This window comes from Hippopotamus amphibius, chromosome 7 (genome assembly GCF_030028045.1).
Source record: "Hippopotamus amphibius kiboko isolate mHipAmp2 chromosome 7, mHipAmp2.hap2, whole genome shotgun sequence".
Lineage (NCBI taxonomy): Eukaryota > Metazoa > Chordata > Mammalia > Artiodactyla > Hippopotamidae > Hippopotamus > Hippopotamus amphibius.
In genome coordinates, this window is record NC_080192.1 from 89195132 (window position 1) to 89216176 (window position 21045).

Genomic DNA, 21045 nt, shown 5'->3' on the forward strand with positions numbered 1-21045 from the left:
AGTCCCAGAGCTTCCACGGGACCCTCTGCATCCAGCAGGGAGGCATGGAAGGCGAGAGTGCAGAGAAGGCAGCTCTGCTCTTCATTGCCCGTGCTATAGGCGATGCACATCACTTCTGCTTACATCTCATTGGCTTACGTTTCACATGGCCCCATCCAGGGGGAAGTGGGGTGGGAACTGTGGGTGCCCAGGAAGAAAAGGAAGTGAGTTTGGTGAGTACATGGCATTATCTCTGACACATGGATATGCAAATATACATACAAATATATACTGAAGTTGAAAGAGCTCTTTCTTTAATATGTTCATGATAAAATCCATACCATACAGGATCACAGGGAGGATCACGGAGAGGAGTGGAAAGCCAAACAACATACCTGCTATTGTTTCCGTCTTGTTCCTGACACATTGTGACACTCTGAGCCTGACTGCTCAGGCTTTGGGCTGTCTCCACATGGATGTTCCAGGGGCCGGCAGGGTTCTCCACAAGAGCCTTTGGACCCTCTCAACCTTTTGCATGTTCCCTCCAGTTCCCAACATCCCCTCTTCCTGGGCCTATTGCCTCTCCTTGTCTCTCTCCCCAAACCAGCAAGTCCCACATCCCATTGAATTGGGAATTTTTATAGCTTCCTCAGTATGAAGAGGGGAGGGGTGGGGTCAGATCCCCCTCCGGTCCTAGATGCAAGGTGTCCTTATCATTTTCTCTTGTGCCCAATAAGTGGGGGGGAAAAGCCAACAAAACCAATTTTTAAAAACCCAACATAAGAATCTTGAACTTAATATGCTAAAGGAGTATTTATTTCTACTTCTGTGGCCAAGGATATGGTTTATTCTATTAGACACAGAAGGACACATCATCCAATAGCTGTTCCCTGGACTCCTTGGCTGGAGGTAGAGTTGGGGGCAAGAGTAGTCCTGCCACATGAAGGACAAATGCTCTCAGATTAGGCCCCAAAGCAGAATCAACTGTTTTATGTTTCAGCTTGACCAAGGTGAAACTTCTCGAAATATGGCTCCATTGGTTTTTGGGTACAGTCTTGCCTGAAGGCAAAAGGTAGACGAGATGACCGCGTAAAAGTACCTGTGATTGGATTCTAGGACAGCCTGTGGTGTGGAACAGTGAATTAGAGGTTGTGTCAGTTCAGTTAGACAGGCTTTCTGATGAGCTTTTATCCACATAGTATGCAAGTCTGGCTGACCTCCTCACTGAAGGACTGAGTATTTGAAGGCTGAGCCCAGCCATCCTGCCAGTTCAGGACTGTCTCTGCCTCACCAGGGCTTCCTGAATCCCCCTTTCTTTCCCTTCACTGAAGGCATGAAGTCTGCATGGTTTTGTGACTGGTGGCAGAGGTGTCTGGCAAGTGGGTTAAAGCTCATGCTGGAACCTCAAGGTTGGGGCCTCCCTGGAACCCCACGGTTCATGAGCCTGTACTGGAGCACTGTCCACACCTCCACCCCTAGTGCTGTAATGATCTATGTGTGTATCGCTCAGTAATGCAATGATCCCCAGGAGCTCTGTGGCCCTGATCAAGTCACTCTATTTCCTGAGCCTCAGTTTCCTTACCTGAAAACCAGGATGATGGGCCCTTAACCGGACCGCTGATGAGAAGGGCCGGGCACGGCTCCCATACCTGTTTGGGCTTAACGGCCCCCGTGTTTTGGATTGAATAATGACTTCCTTCTTAGGTCTGCAGCAGTCAGGGGGTTAAAGCATTCTTCCAGCCAAGGGGGTTTCCAGTGATGGACAGAGGGAGTCTCTTTCCTCCTTTTCCCTTTCTTCTTTGAAATTATTTTCCTCCTAAGTGGTCACAGCAGATAATCCCTTATGTAGAACTGTGGAAAATTCAGAAGTACGTGAAGAAACTGATGATAAGCTTCAGCCATAATCCCACCTCCCAGGGGCATGAGCTTCTCTTTATCTGAACAGACCAGGCAGGGCGTGGTCCCGTCCCTTATTCAACGGTCTCCATTTACTCTGCAAAGTACCAGCAGCAAGGCCTTGACCAGCTCCTCCCTCACTTCTGGAAGTTTCATTCAGGGATCGGTGAGTTTGGGCTCTGACTTCAAGTCTCAGGCTTGGAGCAAATGCTATGCTGTCCTTGTCTACAGCTGACCCATGGGGCCGGAGGCCTGGGGCTTTAGAGGCTGGCACCACCCAGGGGGCAGCCATGCCTGTGGCAGCTGTGGGAGCAGCTGGGAAAGGACCACTTGCCGCTTCTTTCGGCTTTGGGCTTGGGGTGCAGGTGATACAGACTGTCTGCTCCTATCTTGATGTATCCCACTGAAGTGGCAGGAGACAGGCACCTGGCTCCCTTGTGTGCGCACGGGGCTGTAACAGATTTTAACAAAAAGTCAGAGAGCTTCAGCATCCTCTTGAAGACCTTCTGTTCCTTTTATAGCTACAAGGAATGACCCACAGAAATGTGATTTCATACTCCAGTGGTGACACATACTTGGTTTTCTGTGGGACAGGGAAGAAACGACCTGTGACAGGGAGCATCTTTCATGACTTGTGATCCCTGGCTGCTCTCCTAGGAGGATGAATCCCAGCAAAGTCTTTATTGAGTAGTCTCAAGAGTGTGAGGGTGCAAACTGGAGATGCCCAGAGGGAGCGCCAGGGCTCCCCTGAGCGGGTAGCTGAGGGTCCTGCAGTGGTGGGGTTGGACAGGGGAGGAGCTACTGGAGGGAAGAGGTGAGAGGGAGGGATAAGGGGGTGGGGCTGAGCCAAGGGTGTCTATTACCTTCTCCTTTGTCTCCCCACGATAGGTGTTATATTGGAGTTGGCTTTGTTAGAGTTCCAATCAACTGCTGGAATTCCGTCTCAAAATAGGCAAGAAGAATGGCTGCCAGAGCAGGCCTAGTCATTTGGGTTACGTAACAAAAGAACATGTTATTTTGGAGGAGGTGATTTAGGCATTATGGTGCCTGCCACGCAGGCCCCATTATCACTCAGGACCTGACTCTGAAATGGGCTGCTCAGGGCTCTGTCTCCCCATACTGTTCCCTGAGCTCCCCTAGGGCCTTCCTCCCCTCCGGGACCCCAGGGCCGGGACAGTGCTGTTTTGCTGAGCCATCCTAACTCCTCCCAATTCACCGTTAGTTGAGTTTTAGTTCAACTAACATTTATTCAGCACCTACCTGGCACCAGGCCCTATAGCAACACAAGGAATTGAGAAATGGCAAAGACACAGGCCCTGCCTGCTAGGAGATCATGGTAATAGATTGCTGCTGTTGGATTGTAAGTGGGATGAAAGAGGAGGGTAAGGGTGATGGGAGAGCGTAAGGGACAGGGGTATGGAGGGAAGGCTTCCGGGAGGAGAGGACAACCTGAGCTGAAGGGAGACAGCAAAGAGGAAAGAGTGCTCCAGGCAGAGACCAGCAAGGACAAAGGTGGGGACCAGCCTGGTGCCTTCCACGTCCTGGGAATAGTCCCCCGGAACACCTGGGAATAGCCAGGTGCTGGGAATAGTCCTCGGAGGCAGGGAGGGTGGGGGCAGGCCGTGGGAGGCCCTTGGGGCTTTGCATACCAGCTAAGAGGGACCTCATTCTGCAGGGTGCAGTCCTCAAGGAAAGGAGTGGCCAGAGGGAGAAGGGCACGTCCCCAGTCCCCTGACTGGGTTTGAATTTCCAACATGGAGAATGCATTTGGTTTGAAAAAACAAATTCAGAATTAAAATTTTATACTTGATAAGTATAAAAAGGATAGCTGTCACTTTTGTAATCCAATCTAAATTTGACTAAATTTTGGCTAGAGGAGCAGAAATTAGGGGGAAAAAAAGGTACAGGAACACTGCCTTGGGTGGCAGGGAGCCCTGGATGGGTTGGGTGGGGGGGATGCAGGTCAATGTCAGACATGGGCCAGATTTGCATTTTTAGAACAGTGACTGGCTACTGATTGGACAGGGGGTATGAGAAAGGAAAGACTAGGAACGGGGAAGATATTGGCTTGATTCAGGGGGTGGTGCTCTGGGTAGGGAGATATTTAGGACATAAAACCAGAGAATTTGGTGACAGAGTAGGTGCACAGGGCCAGACGAGGGAGGAGTCAAGGCTGACTTCTGGGGACCTTGGTGGGTGGCCAGCTGGGTGGGGGGCAGGGAGGAGGCGCTGGCTCTAGGAGGGAGGCTCTGGTGCAGGGTTGGCCAGTTTGGACAGGTCATTTTCAAGGTAGCTGTGAGACATATGGGTGGGGGGCAAAGGCCACATCTAGTGAGCAGCCAGCTAGGGCTGCAATCGCATGTCTGCACTCTCCCTGCCTCCCAGCCAGCTTGGCTGCACAAGGAGAGTGCGAAGCAGGTGGCCCCAAGGTGCTGGGCCTCCCAGGAGGTGTCAGGCATTCTCACTACATGGGGCACCCTTTGCTTCTCAGCTCTGCCCACGGGGCCTGGGTGGCTGGAAGCTGGGGTGAGCTTGGCTCTTGAAGCACATGCCGGGGAAGCTGAAGGCTGAGTGGGTTGTGATCCTGGCCTCGAAACCACAGCAGGCACAGCTCAGAGGGTTCTGTCCAGCCGGGGTCTCCGGAGGCCCACCCAGGACCACAGCTCTGCCCCAGGTGCTGGACCCTCCTGGGTGCCCCTCACATCAGACCTTTTTCTTTTCCTTTTTCCTCATTAAGACTTGCTGACCTGGTACCTGTTCTGGTCCTACCCAGCCTGACTCTGCAATCAGGGATTTGACAGGTTTGGTAACTCAGGAGAATGTTTAAAATAATGCATTTGCCTACAATACCTCTCAGGGCTCTTATCATTGTAATCCGGTGTTAATGCTATAGCCCAAGGAATGGAACTCTAATGGTGGAATTTCAACACAGATGGAGATTGGGAGGGAATTATTCAGTGTTCAGCGTATACTTACCTGTGGGACAGATGTCTGTCTTCTTACCTGAATGGCATATGTCCCTTCTGGGGACAAAAAAATTAATTCTCCAAGTGGACATAAGAAATAGCTCAGACCCTGAAAATCCAAGCCTCAGCAGGGATAGGACAACCTCACATCTCTGTGGCAGGGGCTGCTGGTGAAGGGGAGGGAGCTGGAGCTTCATGTAAGACAGCTTACCTGGCTGCAGCATTGGTCTTTATGGTGGGTCAGTGGCCACCTATAGAAAGAAGAGCCACCAGAGGTATGTCAGTAAACCCCAATAGGGAAGGCTCTCATATTGGTAGGCAATGGAGAGAAGCAGTGTTAAGTGGTGGCAGTGACCCTGTTCTAGCTAAAAATGAGACCCATGGGAGGAGAGCCCCTGCTGGCAGCTGGACACAAAGAGCATGGAGAAGAGCTTTTGGAAGCAACTGCCAGGTCCCTAACTAGCTGTGGGACCATCGGGACTGGGCTCAGGGGCCCTCTCAGCACTGGAATGCTGGGCTGTGGGTGCCCGGCGGGGCTGAGAAGGCCGCTGTGCCTCAGGGGTCACACAGCATCCTGGACTCCCTTGGGCACACGGGGCCTGCCAAGATGAATTCTCCTTGCCTCTCCTTGGTGAGACTAGTCTTCCCAAATGCTCCTCTCTGGGCAGCATGGGGTCTGGCGTGGAGCTGGGCTGCTGATGAGGCAGGACAGGCAGGGCCTGACCCTCAGAGCCACGGGGGAGCTTGGCGTGGGGGTGGGGATGACACTGGCTCTGGGGGAGATGAGCATCCCTGGGTCTGAACAACCCAAGTGAAAAAAAAACAATAACTATCACTTTTTAAAAATTTTTTTAAAGCATTTTGATGATTAACGCTTTGATGACCTTAATCTTAAGGATTTTTAGATTAGTAACTCACCCTTTACATTCCTCCTTCAGTAGTACTTTATGACCTGTTACCCAGGTACTAGCCGGGGCCTTTCTTCCCCTTGAACTCTAGGTGACATTGTCTTGAATCCACCAAGTCACAGCCTGTGCAACTCCAAAACCGTCCCACTTCCCTGGGGTGTGATATTCAGGATTCTTCTGCCTCTTTGGGGGCAGAAAATCAGTCACAGCCAGCATCTGTGAGATTAGGAGCTGTTAGTAAAGCATTTTTGTGTGTGTGGGGGGCGGGCGGAGGTCAGGAAGGGGTCAATCCCTTCCAGCCCAGCAGCGTGTGCCCTTCTGGGCTTGTGCGGAGTTCCACCCTCTGCTCCCTCCGCTGTGCAGAGCAGCCGCCCTCCTCTGGGCTCCCTTGGCCAACACTCAGCAAAGGGATTTTCCAATTCCTCTCTTTGAAAGGAATTTTCATCCCAGTTATAAAGATAATGAAGCTTTCTTTACGGTTTTGTAGATATAATGTGCTTTTAAAATAAAAAATTCAAAAATTCCTCTCCAGTTCATTTTCAAGAATTTCCCAGCAGTCCTTAAGTCAGCACCTAATCGTGCTGCAAAAACAGGGTGAAGAGTCATGGTGGTGCAGACAGCACCCTGATATCTGTCGTGTTTGTGTTTTCCAGTTTCCACGCAGATGTTTGAGATCCTGTAGATGTGATCAGCGACCTCAGGAGCGGAGTGGAGTGGAGTGTGCAGGCTGAGCGCTGAGAAGAGGCAGCCTGGGGCAAGGCTGCTCCAGCCTCCTGGTAATTAGTCAGTAGTTTTCGGTGGTGATGGGGGCATGAGACACACGTCTTGGTTGGGTCCATCTCACCAGGATGAGCTTCCAGACTCTCAGGTCATTGCCATGAACTCCCCAGATCCTGCTGACTCAAGAGCTGCCATGTGCAACTAGAGAGTATCATACTAAGTGGAGTAAGTCAGATAAAGACAAATGCCATATGATATCACTTATATGTGGAATCTAAAATATGGCACAAATGAATCTATCTGCAAAACAGAAACAGACTCACAGACATAGAGATCAGACTTGTGGTTGCCAAGGGGGAGGGGGAGGGAGAGGGATGGACTGGGAATTTGGGATTGGTAGATGCAAACTGTTACATTTAGAATGGATAAATAACAAGGTCCTACTGTTATAGCACAGGGAACTATATCCAGTCGCCTGGGATAAACCATAATGGAAAAGAATATTAAAAAAAGAATGTATATATGTCTAAAACTAAGTCACTTTGCTATACAGCAGAGATTGGCACAACATTATAAATCAACTATACTTCAATTAAAAAAAAAAAGAGCTACCATGGAATCAGAAGGACCTTAGAGGTCGCTGGTCCAACCCCTAGCAGGGCAGAAGCCCTTCTACAGCATCCTGTAGTCACACTGACTCCAAGGAGAAGGCTCACCATCTAATGAGGCAGCCTGTCCCATCTTCTCATTACTGAGCAGCTCCTGCTGGTGGAAATTTTACCCTCACACCCTCAGCTAGAATCTGCCTGCTGCCTGCAACAACCACTTGCTTTCCTGGTTCTGGCCCCTGAGGATCTAAGGAATCAGCCTAATCCCTCTTCCACGTGCCAGTCCAGAAGATATTTAGAGACAGTCTGTGTGGAGGAATGCAGGATCTGGGGCCAGAGACAGGCCTGGTTGAAATCCCGACTCCACTGTTATCTGTGTGATCTTGAGCAAGTTAGTTAACCTCTCTGATTCAGTTTTTTTTTTTAATCTGTAAAGCTGGGACAATAATGTCAGCCTCATAGAGTGGTCCTGAGAATGAAAATAAATCACAAATAGAAATTGCCTGGTGCTATTCCATCACCAATTCTTTGACACCAATTGGATGTCCTACAATTCAACTCAGTTCTGACATTACCCTGGGTTAAAAGGGCACACAAGAAAAGGCAAGGTCCTGGACAAGACTCCACCCACTTCAGAGGCCAGCTACTGGTGTGGTCCTGAGGCCACCTGTACTTCTGACTGACTTGACTGTAAATTTGGGGATTCCCACAACCTCCCTTTCAGTTTCTATAATTCCCTAGAATAACTCACTGAACTCACCGAAAGCGCTGTAACTGCATTTGCAGTTTTATTATAAAGATACAACTCAGGAATAGCCACACGAAAGCCGGTCAGGGTCTGGGGGCCGAGGGCGTGGTGCAGAACTTCCAGAGCCCCTCCTTGTGGGACCTGTCACCACCCAGCCCAGCAACGTGCTCACCAACCAAAAAGCTCCCCCAGGCCTCGCTGTCCAGGGTTCTTCAATGGGGGCGAGCGTTACTACCAAGCACAATTGAGTCAATCATTTGCCACTTCATTGAATGCAATCTCCAGCCCCTCTCCCCGCCTCCCTCTGTGGTTGGGATGGGGCTGAAGTTCCAACCTTCTAATCACGTGCTTGGTCTCTCGGTGGCCATCCCTCCCTTGAAATACCTAAGTGCCCATCATAAGTCACCTTATTTGCGTAAAAACTCAGGCTCGGTGAAGGGTGCTCGTTACCACTAAGAAAAGACACTCCTGATGCCTTTTGGACATTTGAGAAATCCCAGGTGTTTTTGAAGCTCTCTGCCAGGAGCTAGGGCCAAAGGCCCCGTGTATTCTTCCTAACGCCACACCCACTCCTGCAAGCGCCAGCCTCCTGTGATCTTCAGCACCCTGCTTACCCCCCTTTTGTGATCTCCAGGTTGACATGTTCCCACCATCCGGTCAGAGAAAGAGGCATTCTCATCAGTCTTTTTCTGGATTTCCCTTTTGTTACTATAGCCTAAGATTGAATTCGTATGGGGACTAAAACATATAATTGCAGTTATTTGGTGTGCACCTGTTCACAGCTGAATCAGAAGCCTCTCATCACTCGAGTTCCTCATGCTACGATGATTCTAGCCCCTAAATGACACATAGTAAGAGCAGATGCTAATAACACTTGCTCTGCACTGGGCACCGTTTGAGCTACTTCACAGACATTGACTCACCCAATCCTCACAACAGCCTAAAGAGGAGTTACATAGTTGCAATCCCCATTTTTTTAAATTTATTTATTATTTAGTTAGTTAGTTAGTTAGTTTTGGCTGCCTTGGGTCTTCGTTGCTGCGCACAGGGTTTTCTAGTTGCAGCGAGAGGGGGCTACTCTTCCTTGTGGTTCATGGGCGTCTCATTGCGGTGGCTTCTCTTGTTGCGGAGCACAGGCTCTAGGCACGAGGGCCTCAGTAGTTGTGGCTCATGGGCTCTAGAGTGCAGGCTCAGTAGTTGTGGCTCATGGGCTCAGTTGCTCTGTGGCATGTGGGATCTTCTCTGACCAGGGATCGAACCCATGTCTCCTGCATTGGCAGGTGGATTCTTAACCACTGCATCACAAGGGAAGTCCCTGAAATCCCTGTTTAATACATGGGGAAACTAAGGCACAGAGAGGTTAGGTAACTTGTCCAAGATCACACAGCTAATAAGGGACATAGCTGAGATTGAAACTCATGGTCTGGTTCCAGAGTCCATGCTTTTAACCACTACGCTGTGCTGCACACAACTTTGATGTTGGGACATTTTGGGAAGGGAAGGAAGGAGCACAAAAGGATGCCTCTGGTTCACAAAGCCTAAGAGTTTGCCCAGGCCCCTGCTGTCGTGGAGAGGGAGTCAGGGCTCCCGTTTCCTATCCCATCCCCATGGGAGCACCTCTGGAGCAGACCTGTGGAGCTGGGCTCTAACAAGTGAAGGCAGGCATGAGGGTTCCTGTCCGTCAGGCCCCGAATGTCTTCGTTCCTCAGTGGGGCAGAGCTATTGGGCTGGCCAAGAAGTTTGTTTGGGTTTTTCTGTAAGATGCAATGATAAACCCGAATGAACTTTTTGGCCAATCCAGTACTTCCGTGCCTTCACTGACGCATTCTTGGGAAATGCAGCCACTCCAAAGGGAAGTGAGAGGACCATCCTTTTCCTGCTGGGATGAAAAGGTTTAGGCCAGGAAGGTTCAGTACCAGGCTGTGCTAGTCCCAGAGAAGCTGACAGCCCTGGTGGTTCTGGAGTGGGTGGGACTTCTCGTTGTAAGGAACACAGGGAGCTCCATGCCCACATCCAGTGTACTCACGGGGGGGGGGGGGGGTGCTTGTTGCTATTTTAGAAATGATATCAAAGATTTGGGGCTGTGAAGGTGCCAAAGAGAATTCCAAGGGGTAGGTGCAGGGGGGTGGGAATGCCTCTGGAAGAATTTTGATCTGCAGCGGTGTCTGCCCAGAAGAATCTGGGTGGTGACCCCATGTCTGCATGGCTGTGATACATTCCCATTGTGTTTGACCTTGCGGCCTCTTCTTTCTTCCCAAGTTCCAGAGATGAGGCTGGTTGGGAGCATGATGGGAGTGAAGTATTCTTAACTCATCCCACCTGTGTGGGATTGCCTGGAAACCACAAGGCAACACTCACTAGGTCATGTGTGTTCTTTGCAGATGTTTTTCTTTTTGCATCTGGCTTGAGGAAGAGGCACAGGGGAGATGCAGGAAGGAGGTCTCTTGCTCCAGGAAACCTAGATCCTCCATCCTTCTGCTTTTTCTGCATGAGTCTGTCACTCTCCATATAGTGTCAGAGCTGCAAGGGGCCCCAGCATCCATTCTGTTCACTCCCCTACTTAGGGATGGACAAAGTGAGACCCAAAGAGGGAAATTACTTACCCAAGTCCACGAACTAGAGAATGTCAGAATTGCAATGACATTGCAGGCTCTGACTTCTAGTCCAGAGCTAATTCAACCAGAAATATCCCTGATGGCCTCAATCACTCTCCACTTAGATGAAGAATCTGGCGATGAATATCATTAAGTACAACCTCAAACATTCTAGCAACATTCCAGGTATGGAATATGTTCCAAAATACTCCTTTAGAGAATGTTTGTTTTGTTTGTTTGTTTTGGCTGCCATCCCCAGGCAACTCCTCCTTCCCTCCTGCATCCCACTGACGTGGCTGGTAAGGGTGGTGCTCACTGGGGGAGATCTGGTGAGGGCATTCCCAAGGAGCTAATTAGGGACAGAATGAAGATTAGAGGTCATGGTTTTATAAACTTACAAAAGTGGGCTGCGGTGGCATTTGGAGCATTCTTGTCACCCCAGGTCAAGTGTGTGGTGGCAGATGGTGGTTAGAGTGGGAGGAGGGGGCCTGGACAGCCATGGGAAGTGGTGCCTGACACTAGCGTTAGAGGCTTTGCGCCATCTTGGCAGCCTTCCTAGAAATGGCCAGCACTTGGAATGGATGCCTTCTGTTACATGATACAACCACTAACATCTAGCCAGTGCTATTTCAACCCTGACTGCCCATTAGAATCACCCAGAGAATTTTGAAAAATCCTGAGGTCTAGGTCATATGCCAGACTAATAGCATTAAAATCTCTGATATCAGTATTTTTCAAAGTTCTCCAGGTGATTCCAACGTGGACCCAAGATTGAGATCCCTGCTCTAGGCCAAGGGTTCAGAGCTTCAGCTGATGCTTGAAGGACTTTGTCCATGTGTCTTCCCTCAAACTTGCTATTTGCCTTCCCCAAAGGAGAAGATGCAAATAATGATAATAAAACCAATCAATCATCTGAATGTTCCGGCCGATGGGATGGACGCCCACTTCTCTTGCCTAGTGCCCCCACCCACCCTGCTCGGAGGAACTGTAAGGTGGAGGGTAAAGTGCTGACAGGAGATGGAAGAAGAGGTCACAGACAGCTCATGGACAGCAAGATTATGCTTTCCTGGTTACAGGAAAGGCCTCATAGTAAGCTGCTGGCACACGAAGGTTAAGGCTCAGCCGGAGGGGCAGAGCAGATCAGGTCCAGGGAGGCCAGGAGCCGCTTGGAGAGAACAACAGAGGCTCCACCTCCTCCTGGAATAGGAGCCCCCAGAGGCAAAGTGAGGGAGGGCAGGTTAAGGATGAAAGCCTGGTGCCAAGATCCCAGGTAAAGCTCTTTTGCTGGTATCTCTGTACTTGTGCTCAAAAACTATTGTTCAAACAAGGCACTTGCCTTCTTTTGCTGAGAAGGGGCTCAGCCAACTGGGAGAAGGCTGAGGCTCTGTAAGCCCCCACCCCCTCTGGATGTTGAAGGGGCATAACCCAGATTTGAGGGCCTAGCAGTGCTGACACAAAGGGAGACTGTCATGGCCAAAGTCCCACAGCTGGGAAGCGGAGGCTGAATGGCAGCCTGCCTCTTCAGAAGGGCTCCAATAGGGCCACAGAACACACTCCATTCATCATTCAGGCAGTTAAAAAAATATGTGGCTTTTCCCCAGCCCAGCACTCCAAAGCTGCCCTGGTCCCTGCTCCAGGGACCAGGTCTAGATATAGGGGCCTCTGGGCAGCTCGACAATGTGGTGCCCTTCAAACTATTTATTCTTTTATTGTTTCTCAGTATTTATTTACTGGGGTTTCAGAGAAACTCATTTTCCATAAATAAACATTGCATCCCTCTTGTAAACTTGGAATTAAGAATCTGATTCTCCAATCAGACACGTTTTACAGAAACAGTTTCACCAATATTTCTTTTCCAGAGGCCAGAGCAAAATCAAAGTTGTGAAGAAAAGCACTGCTCAAAGCGTTTCCCGCCTTTTAGAAGTTCCCCTTCTCTTTTCCGTTTTGTGGATTTCCCGCCTAATGTTTTCAGGAGGCTTCTTAGAGGGTTTACATTTTAGATCAAGCGCGAATTCCCAGTGAATAGCTTTACACTGTGTAGATAAGCATCACAGAATGTCCCCAAAGCTTTGCAGGTCGCGCCCCTCCCTGGGGGACCAGTCGACCTGAACCCGAGTGCGGCCGCCGCAGCCGCGCGGGTCAGGCCGGGAAGGGCGGGGGGACCCCGAGCCAGCCGCATATTCTCACTTAGTCGGACGATACACCAGCGCCCCCTACAGGCCGGCAGCCGCGGCGCCCTGCCCTCTGACTCGCGGCCCGGCTCGCACCCTCCGGGGAGCAGCCGCATCCCACCGCGAACCACCCCCCGCATCCAAGCCCTCTGCCTTAGGAGGCGTGTACCCCGACTGGGGGTACCCTCCCCTCTTCCCTGCAGGGTTCCAGGAGCGGACTGTAGACCCACCAGGACAATGAGTGAAGAGGCTGTCCCCGAGGCCGCCTCCCCGCCGCCCGCGCAGGGGCAGCAGTACTTCGAGCGCTTCTCTGAGGACGACCCCGAGTACCTGCGCCTTCGCAGCCGTGCGGCCGACCTGCGGCAGGACTTCAACCTGATGGAGCAGAAGAAGCGCGTCACCATGATCCTGCAGAGCCCGGTGCGTGGGGTCTGCCCTCCAGCGGGGCGGGAGAGGAGGAAGGGGGTCGGAGGGGGGGATGGGGGGACGCTGATTCACCCGGTGAACCTGAAAGGTAAATAACTCCGCTTCCGCTGGCTCAGGGTCGGAGCACATTTCAGCTCCCTGAGCGAGATGTTCAGGCAACGTGGCTGTTTGAGTCTCTCCCTAGTCGCTGGCGGATGGCAACAACCTGGTTTATGTGCGGTGATCTGGGTCGGTGGTTGGGGGAGGTGGGTCTGAGAGACAGGAGCCCCACCTCAGTTTCTTGTGCCCCTCCTGAGTCTCACTTTCCAGTCTTCCTTTCCCTCTTCACCAAAATCTGTAACCACTTAGGAAAACCAGGGGCCAACGCGGGGCGCCACGTGGGAGGTTTGGGGCTCCCTTTTCTGACTGCCGCAAAGAACTCTGTCCTGGCAAATAAGGCTCTGACCTACCAGGGCAGGGGTGAGGTGGGCCTGAAATTCCCAGGAGGTAGGGGAGTGGAGGGCACAGGGGGCAAGTCCGCATCACCCAGCTGTGGCCCAGTCTGGAGGTCAGTTGGCGCCTGCCTGGCGTGGACACAGAGCTCTTCCTTGAGGCAGGTGGTGCGCTGAGAAGGATGGAGGGTGGGCCTACTGGACCAGTGATTCAGGAGGGGGATGCAGGCCCTTGGAGGGGGAGGAAGAGCAGTGTGGACAGAGGCAAGAGGCAGTCTCAGGGCAGTAGAGCCCGGGGCAGGGGTCCTCAGGAAATAGGGCATGATTCTAAGTGTCGGGAAGCTGGGGGGGCTGGAGCTGGCTTCTCCAGGCACCTACCAGGATGGGAGCTGCCTCAGCCCCAACCAGGCTTTTGGAGAGCCAGGGCATGCAGTGGGCTGTGTGTGACCCTGCTTGAGTGCACACAGTGAGTGCTCAGGCCTCACAGAGGAGCGCTAAGGGGGATGGGCCCGAGGTCTTGGTGACAGGTGACACTGCTGGGGAGTCTGGAGGAATATGGTAGGTGCTTAAAAGCATTGGGATGACGGAAAACCTGAGTGAGACTAGAAGGGATGGCGGGTGTGGTAGGAGAAGTGGCAGAGTTAGTACCAACCCAGGTTTTGGGGCCTGGTGGATGGGACTCTATTCTCAGGCAGGAGACAGGGACAGGAGGAAGTCACCCTTCTTCTGTCCTTTTGTAGATTCCCCAACACCTAAATGGCTCCCTATTTCCTCCTGCGTGCTCCCCGCTGTCACCTGGTGGGCAGGCATGCCCTATTTGTGGCCTGATGGTCTGAAAAGCCAGGCTTAGAGTAGCAGGACATCAGAAGTGGAAGCAATCTCTGAGGTCATCGAATCCTGTATATGAGGAAACAGAGGCGCAGAAGAGCCATCGGCCTGGCCAATGGATGGGAAAGACAGCATACTTTTTCATTCAATTCTACTTTTTAAAATGTCTTTTAATTACTAAAGTGAAGCCAGATGGGGGAGAGGGGGGTCTAGGCTATCACTGAGACCTAGAATCTGGAGAATTGCCCACCGGGCAAAGGGCACAGGATCCATGCCCAGCATCTCCTTGTTGCTCCCCACACAGCAGTTTGGGGAGGCTCCTGAGGTCCCAGATGTCCCAGATGTGGCCCTGGCCTAGCCGACCCAGGGGCTAGGGGTGGGCACTTGGAAGAGGGGCACTCAGTCTCCTGCACGACGTGCACTGGGAGGACCAGCATCTTGGGGGCCTGCTTCAGTCTTTCAGGGAGGAGCTGGAAGGCCTCATCCAGGAGCAGATGAAGAAGGGGAACAACTCCTCCAACATCTGGGCCCTGCGGCAGATCGCGGACTTCATGGCCAGCACCTCCCACGCAGTCTTTCCGACATCTTCCATGAGTACGTGGGGTGCTGGGGAGCTGCCAGAAGCAGGGGTGGAGGAAGTGGGGGGAGAGGTGCAATAAGAAGCAGCTCGGTTGCCAGGCTACGAAGTGAGTGGTGCAGCTGCATTAGCACACCTGGGGGAGCTGGGCAGCAGCCAGAGAGGTACCTGGCTCTGCTTCTGATGCTGCTGCGATGTAAAGACTCACAGGAGAATTATCCCTGATGCCCAGAAGTAGGAGGGCGGTGGGGTGGTGGACACTTAAGGGAGAACCTGGGTCTGGTTCTGCTGGGGGAGGGGGGAGGGCGACACGGGGTCCCTGCAATGAGAGGCGGGACAGCCTATGTATGATCCCGCCACCCCCACCCTCGTAAGTGGCTTAGCACGAAGGGAAGAGCTTTGTAACTCAAGGTCCCTTACGTGGCCTCTGCTTGAGGCCCAGGAGTGTGCAGTGGCAAGTGAGGATTCTGCTCCCTGTTGCTCTAGCTTTGGGTACAGAACCTAAGAAAATCCTTGTGTCCTCACAGCATCAGGCTGCTCTTTCCTCAGTCCCCTGGAGTCACTGCCTTGGAGATGGAGTTGGGGAGATGGGAGGAGGCCATTGGAGCCAGTGTCTCCACGCCACGCTGGATCAGCCAACCTGACCCCATAGACGGGGCCAAGAGCAGCCAGGGCTAGGCGTGAACCCATCTTCCTCAGCTCCAGAGCTCTGCCCACAACCTTTAAGAAGCAAACATGGAAAAATAGCCCCCCTCAGCAAGATGACTATGGGATTATAGTTGAAAATTAGGAAAATAGTTGAGAAAGGGAAATAAGAATCATTGCATTGTGTTCTTACAACAAAGAAATTACTATTATCACTATCTTGGTGTATCTCCTTCCAGCCCTTTTCTCTTAACATGTACAGACTATGCCAAAAACAAAAACAAAAATGGAATCACATTATATTTCAAATTTAATAGCCTTAGCATATCTTGACTAATTTTTCACGTAATAAAATATGTTTCTATAACAATTTTTGGTGAATGTACGCTATTCTGTGTGTGGCTGAATATGCCATAGTTTATTTAATCAGTTTCCCATGTGGGGACTTTTAGGCTGTTTCCAACTTTTTACTCTTATGAACGACAATGCAGTAAACATCCTTGTAAATAAATCTGTGCTTACATCCATGACTGTTTTCTTAACATTAATTACTAGAGGTAGAATTGCTAGATTGAATTATATGCATGGTTTAAAGACTCCAATGCATAATGCCAAATTACCCTGGAGAAAGATGGAAAGAACTTACATTCCTACCAGAAATGCATAAATGCCCATTTCCTCCACCCTGATCTGTAGTCTGTGTTATCATTTGTTTCAGACTCATGATGTGATAAGTGATAAATAGTATCACATATCATGCACATTTGTATTTTAATGTGCATTTATTTGATTACTAATGAGATTGAATATACTTGCATATACACATTGGGCATGATTTTCTTTTTTGTAGTAAATAGCCTGTCACATCCTTTGCCAATTTTTCTACTTGCATATTCTTTTCTTACAGATTTAAAAATCTTCATAAAGTAAGGCTCTTTCCCTACTACCTGTCAAATACCTTGCAGATTTTTCCGTCTCCTTCACCTTTTAATTTTGTTCATGATATTTTTGTGTTGTAGAATTCTTCAATTTCCACATAGTTGGATCCATTATTATTTTCCTTTGTGTTTTCTGTTTTTGATTGCATGCTTAGAAACAGCTTCCCTATGTTTTATCATCCAATAAAATACCCTTAATTATTCATTTGCCAATTTTTCTCAACCATTGTACAATTTGATTCTTTAAAATAACTTTAGAAGTATTTTGTCGTCTCTCCATCCACCTCAAAAAATTCCTTTTAGGATTTTGATTGGGATTACATTAAATGAATAGATTAATTTGGTGGAGAATTTATAAATGTACAATTTTATATTAGAATGTAAGCTCCACAGTGGGGGGGAGGGTATTTGTAAGTTTTGTTCACTGTTAGTGTCCTGGACTTAGAAAAGTAGTTGGCATATAACAAGTGCTTAAAAAGTATTTGTATGAATGAATTTTAAATCTTTTCAGAAATGATGTGTCTTTTATTTATTTATATCTTCTTTAATGTCCATCAGAAAAGTTAGTAGTTATTTTCTTATAGTCCTTACTAATTTCTTGTTAAGTTTATCCTGGAAATTTTATGTAACTTTGTCATTTTAAGTGATTCTCCATTCAACTGTTTTTCTGGTTATAGCTGGTCATCTAGGGAAATCATTGGAAATATATATATTATTTAAATTAGCCCCTTATTGAACTCTTAAATTCTAATATGTTCTCAATTAATTCTTTTGGGTTGTGTATATAGAAAAATCACATAATCTGCAAATAATAGTAATTTTTCATCCTTCATTTCAACATTTACCCTTTGGTTTATTTTTCCAGTTTTCTCATTGCATTCATCAGAACTCTCAGAACAATGTTTAATAATAGATTAGAGAGTAATCATCCTTGTCTTGTTTCTGACTTTAATGGAAATTCTTTTACCACAAGAAATTGAGATAAGTTATTCTTTATCACATTGAGGAAATATCTTTGTATTCTAGTTCAGTATGGGTTTTTCTCAGAAATGGATATTGAATTTTATAAAATGCATTTTGGGCATTTATTGATTTTTCTTTCCATGATGTGATGAAGTATACTAATAGATTTCTGAATATTGAACTCTTTTTTCATTCCTGAAACAAATCATTCGTGGTTTTGATGCATTCTTTTAAAAATACTCTTAATTTGATTTGCTGGAATTTTATTAATTTTTGCATCCATAGTCACACATGATAAAAAGCAGTTCACTCTTTGGGCAGCCTTTTTTAGTATTGGTATTAAGGCTATAATTTCCTAAGATGCATCGAGGTGATCTCCACCCTTTTCTTTGCCCTAATGGAGTTGGAATTAGATAGGAAGTCTCTGCTCTTTGAAGATTTATTATTCACTTGTAAAGCTATCCAGATATGGAATAGTTGAATAACATTTTTTTTCTGTTCTATCTGAAGTTCTTTAAAATTTTATTTTGCTGCTTCTTGAGTAAATTTTGGTCACAGTTTATGTAAAATAATCCATCTCATGTGGCTTTAAAAATTATTAGCCTGATTGGCAATGTTATGTTTATCATCTAACTTTCCTGCTGTGGATGTGACGTCACATTCTCATTCCTGGTGCTGTGTATTCCTGCTTCCTGTTTGTTGGCCAGTCCGGATGTTGGTTTCCGCACAGATCTTCTCACATAAGCCAATCCTAGGATTTACATATTGATTCTACTAATTTTCTTATTTGTTGATTTATTGATTTTGTTTTTGTATTCATTAATTCTTTTCCATAACTTTTCTTTGGTTTATTTTGTTCTTTAGGTTTTTCTATAATAGAATAAACTGGATTTGATTTATTTTCCCATTTAATTCAATAATAAAGACATTTAAGGCTATAGATTTTTTTTTTCTCAGTATAAATTTGGTCTCATCCGATAAATTTTGACACGTAGTATTTCCTTTATTGTTAATTTCTAGATAGTTTGCAGTTGCTGTTTTGGTTTTATTTTTATTCTAAAATAAAATAAACACACTCTGAGAGTATTTCCCCATTTCTGAGTGGTGGAATTTGTATTCTTTAAAGATTTGTTGATAATGTCTAGTTTTATTGCATCATGTTTTGAAAACGTAGCCTACTTAATGTCTGTGTTGGGAATTTTTTGAGATTTTCTTTGTGGCCTAATGATATATTTAAATGATGGATGCGTGTAGACGCTTATCTCTGGGACATAGTATTTAATCTATACCTTCATTTATTGTTTTTGATTTTATAAAAAATTAGTCTCCCACTGTATTTGATTTCTGTTCATTTCTCTCTGTGTTTCTGGTAACTTTTGTTTTGAATATCTTGATGAAATGCTTTTCAAAGTATACATGTTTTTATAGCTATAGCTTCATTATGGGTTATGCCTTTAATCCATACAAGATGACCTACAAAATGGTCCTTTCTGTCCAAAAGAATATTGTTTTCCATGGCTTCTACTTTGATCGTGTTATGGCCTCTATTTATTTTTTTATTTTTTATACTTGCCTTGGCATACTTGTGATGGTCCCTTTATTTTTACCTATTTTGTGTCACTTTGTTGTAGGATTTGTTTGTTTTTATAAATCTCCTATAGTATTGTCTTTGGCACCTGTTGCTATAGCAGAGAAGTCTGAAACAGTCTATTACAGGTTCCTTTGTAAGTAACCAGTTTTTTTTTTCTAGATGCTTGTGGATTTTCCCCCTTACCCTTGCATTTCAGAAATGCATCAGGAAGCATTTAATTGTATGTTTTTCTTTTAATGGACTTTTCTCCCCTGAAATGCTGTAAGTCCTTTCAGTTTGTATATATAGGTCTTTTTTTTTTCAGTTCAGAATTTTTTCTTCTATTATGTCAGTACTGACAATTTATATGCCAGGTCCCCTGGTCTTTTGTCCCCCATGTCTATCATATTCTTTCTCTTCACTTTCACATCTCTTACGTTATACTCTCCCTTTTGAGAAAGAAATAGGGCTGACCAGCATTCCCAGTGCCTCACTCATCAGCATCTGCCAGGAAGACACTTGAATGCCTGCAGATCTGGTTGGTGCAGCCAGGGAAACTGAGTCAGGGGATGTGGAGAGGGAAAACTTGAAGTGTCATGAGTTCAAGCCTGGAGAGGTTGTTCTTTATCCAGCTCCATTTGCCTTAGAATTTTGTTTGCTTGGTTGGTTTGGGGGTTTTGGCGGGGGAGGGTTGTTCTTTGGCTTTTCTAAATAGTGTGTCCTTCAGTCTTAGCTTTCAGGGCGTTTGGTGGATTTTCATCTTTTTCTGTGTTTTCTTAGGTATTCTGAAATGTTGGCCCAGTTAGATCTTCACTTTAGTGAGGCTGGTCAGAATAAGTGTTCCTTCTATGGAGACCTTGAGCACAGAGGACCGGGGACTCCTGAGGATCCCTCTGGTCTCTCCCGGGCCTGTGGGCGGGTAGTCCTCATGGGGAAGTTCCACAAGGTTAGGGAGGGGACTCTGATACGGGGCACAGAGGACATGACAGAGTGAGTGTTTTCAGTCCTATTCTGGCCTCCTGGCCATCTCTGGGACTCCATAGTTATTTCTAAGAGAAGGATTCAGAGAACTTGGGTCTGAAGACTCTCCCAACAACAGCCTCCCTCCCCCTCCAGCTTTGCCTGGGGGCCTTATGCTTTTGATATGCCTCCCTTCTTGCTGCCAGGGGTAAAGCAAAGAGCTAAATACTTATCTGGGGAAGCAGGGAGGAGCCAGGGATCCCAGATTGGTCAGTTTGAATTAGAAATCCTCAAGTCTTGTGCTTCATTATTGGTCTCCTTGCCAGTTCAGCTGGGCCTTTGAGCCACTTCTGTCCCCGTCAGCTTTGTGTACTGGACACATGCCCTGGAGGCGTACCACCGCTGGTGGGCACAGGCCCTTTGGGGGCATCTTCCTCACATGGGGTGTTCGAGGCTTGCTCTGCTTGTTTTGTGCCCCCAGTCCACCCTCATATTCGCAGACCATCTCGTCATTTCAACTAATGGCAAACCTGATACAGGACGTACATCACATGCTGTGGCAGTGAGGTTTGCAGAGATGGTGGAAGCTTCCGTAGAGCATTTTAATCCATTAAAGGTTTTCGTGGTATGCTGGGAGAGGCAACATCAGGAGGCTCCCAGCCAGACATCATTTTAAGCCAGAACCCTTCCCTATTGATTCTTTTTCTTAAATAAATAAATAAATAAATTTATTTATTTATTTATTTTATTGGCTGTGTTGGGTCTTTTTTGCTGTGCGCAGGCTTTCTTTTTAGTTGCAGTGAGTGGGGGCTACTCTTCGTTGTGGTGCATGGGCTCCTCACTACCGTGGCTTCTCTTGTTGCGGAGCACAGGCTCTAGGTGCGTGGGCTTCAGTAGTTGCAGCACATGGGCCCAATAGTTGTGGCTCACAGGCTCTAAAGCGCAGTCTCAATAGTTGTGGCGCATGGGCTTAGTTGCTCCGCTGCATGTGGAATCTTCCTGGAGCAGGGATCAAACCCGTGTCCCCTGCATTGGCAGGCGGATTCTCAACCACTGCGCCACCTAGGAAGCCCCCTATTGATTCTTTTATTGTTTCCCAGACACTGATTAATCAGAG

At 47.9% G+C, this 21045-nt stretch overlaps 1 protein-coding gene across 1 annotated transcript in view; it reads left to right on the top strand.

Annotated features, from left to right (window-relative positions):
• Positions 1–6458: 6458 nt before the first annotated feature.
• ADD2 (adducin 2) overlaps positions 6459–21045 on the top strand; it is a 48906-nt gene continuing 34319 nt past the window's right edge. The window contains exons 1-3 of the mRNA XM_057741765.1: positions 6459–6525; positions 12794–13010; positions 14731–14869. Coding sequence (XP_057597748.1) covers positions 12828–13010; positions 14731–14869 — 322 coding nt within the window. The 5' untranslated portion in view covers positions 6459–6525; positions 12794–12827. The remainder of the gene's footprint in view (positions 6526–12793; positions 13011–14730; positions 14870–21045) is intronic.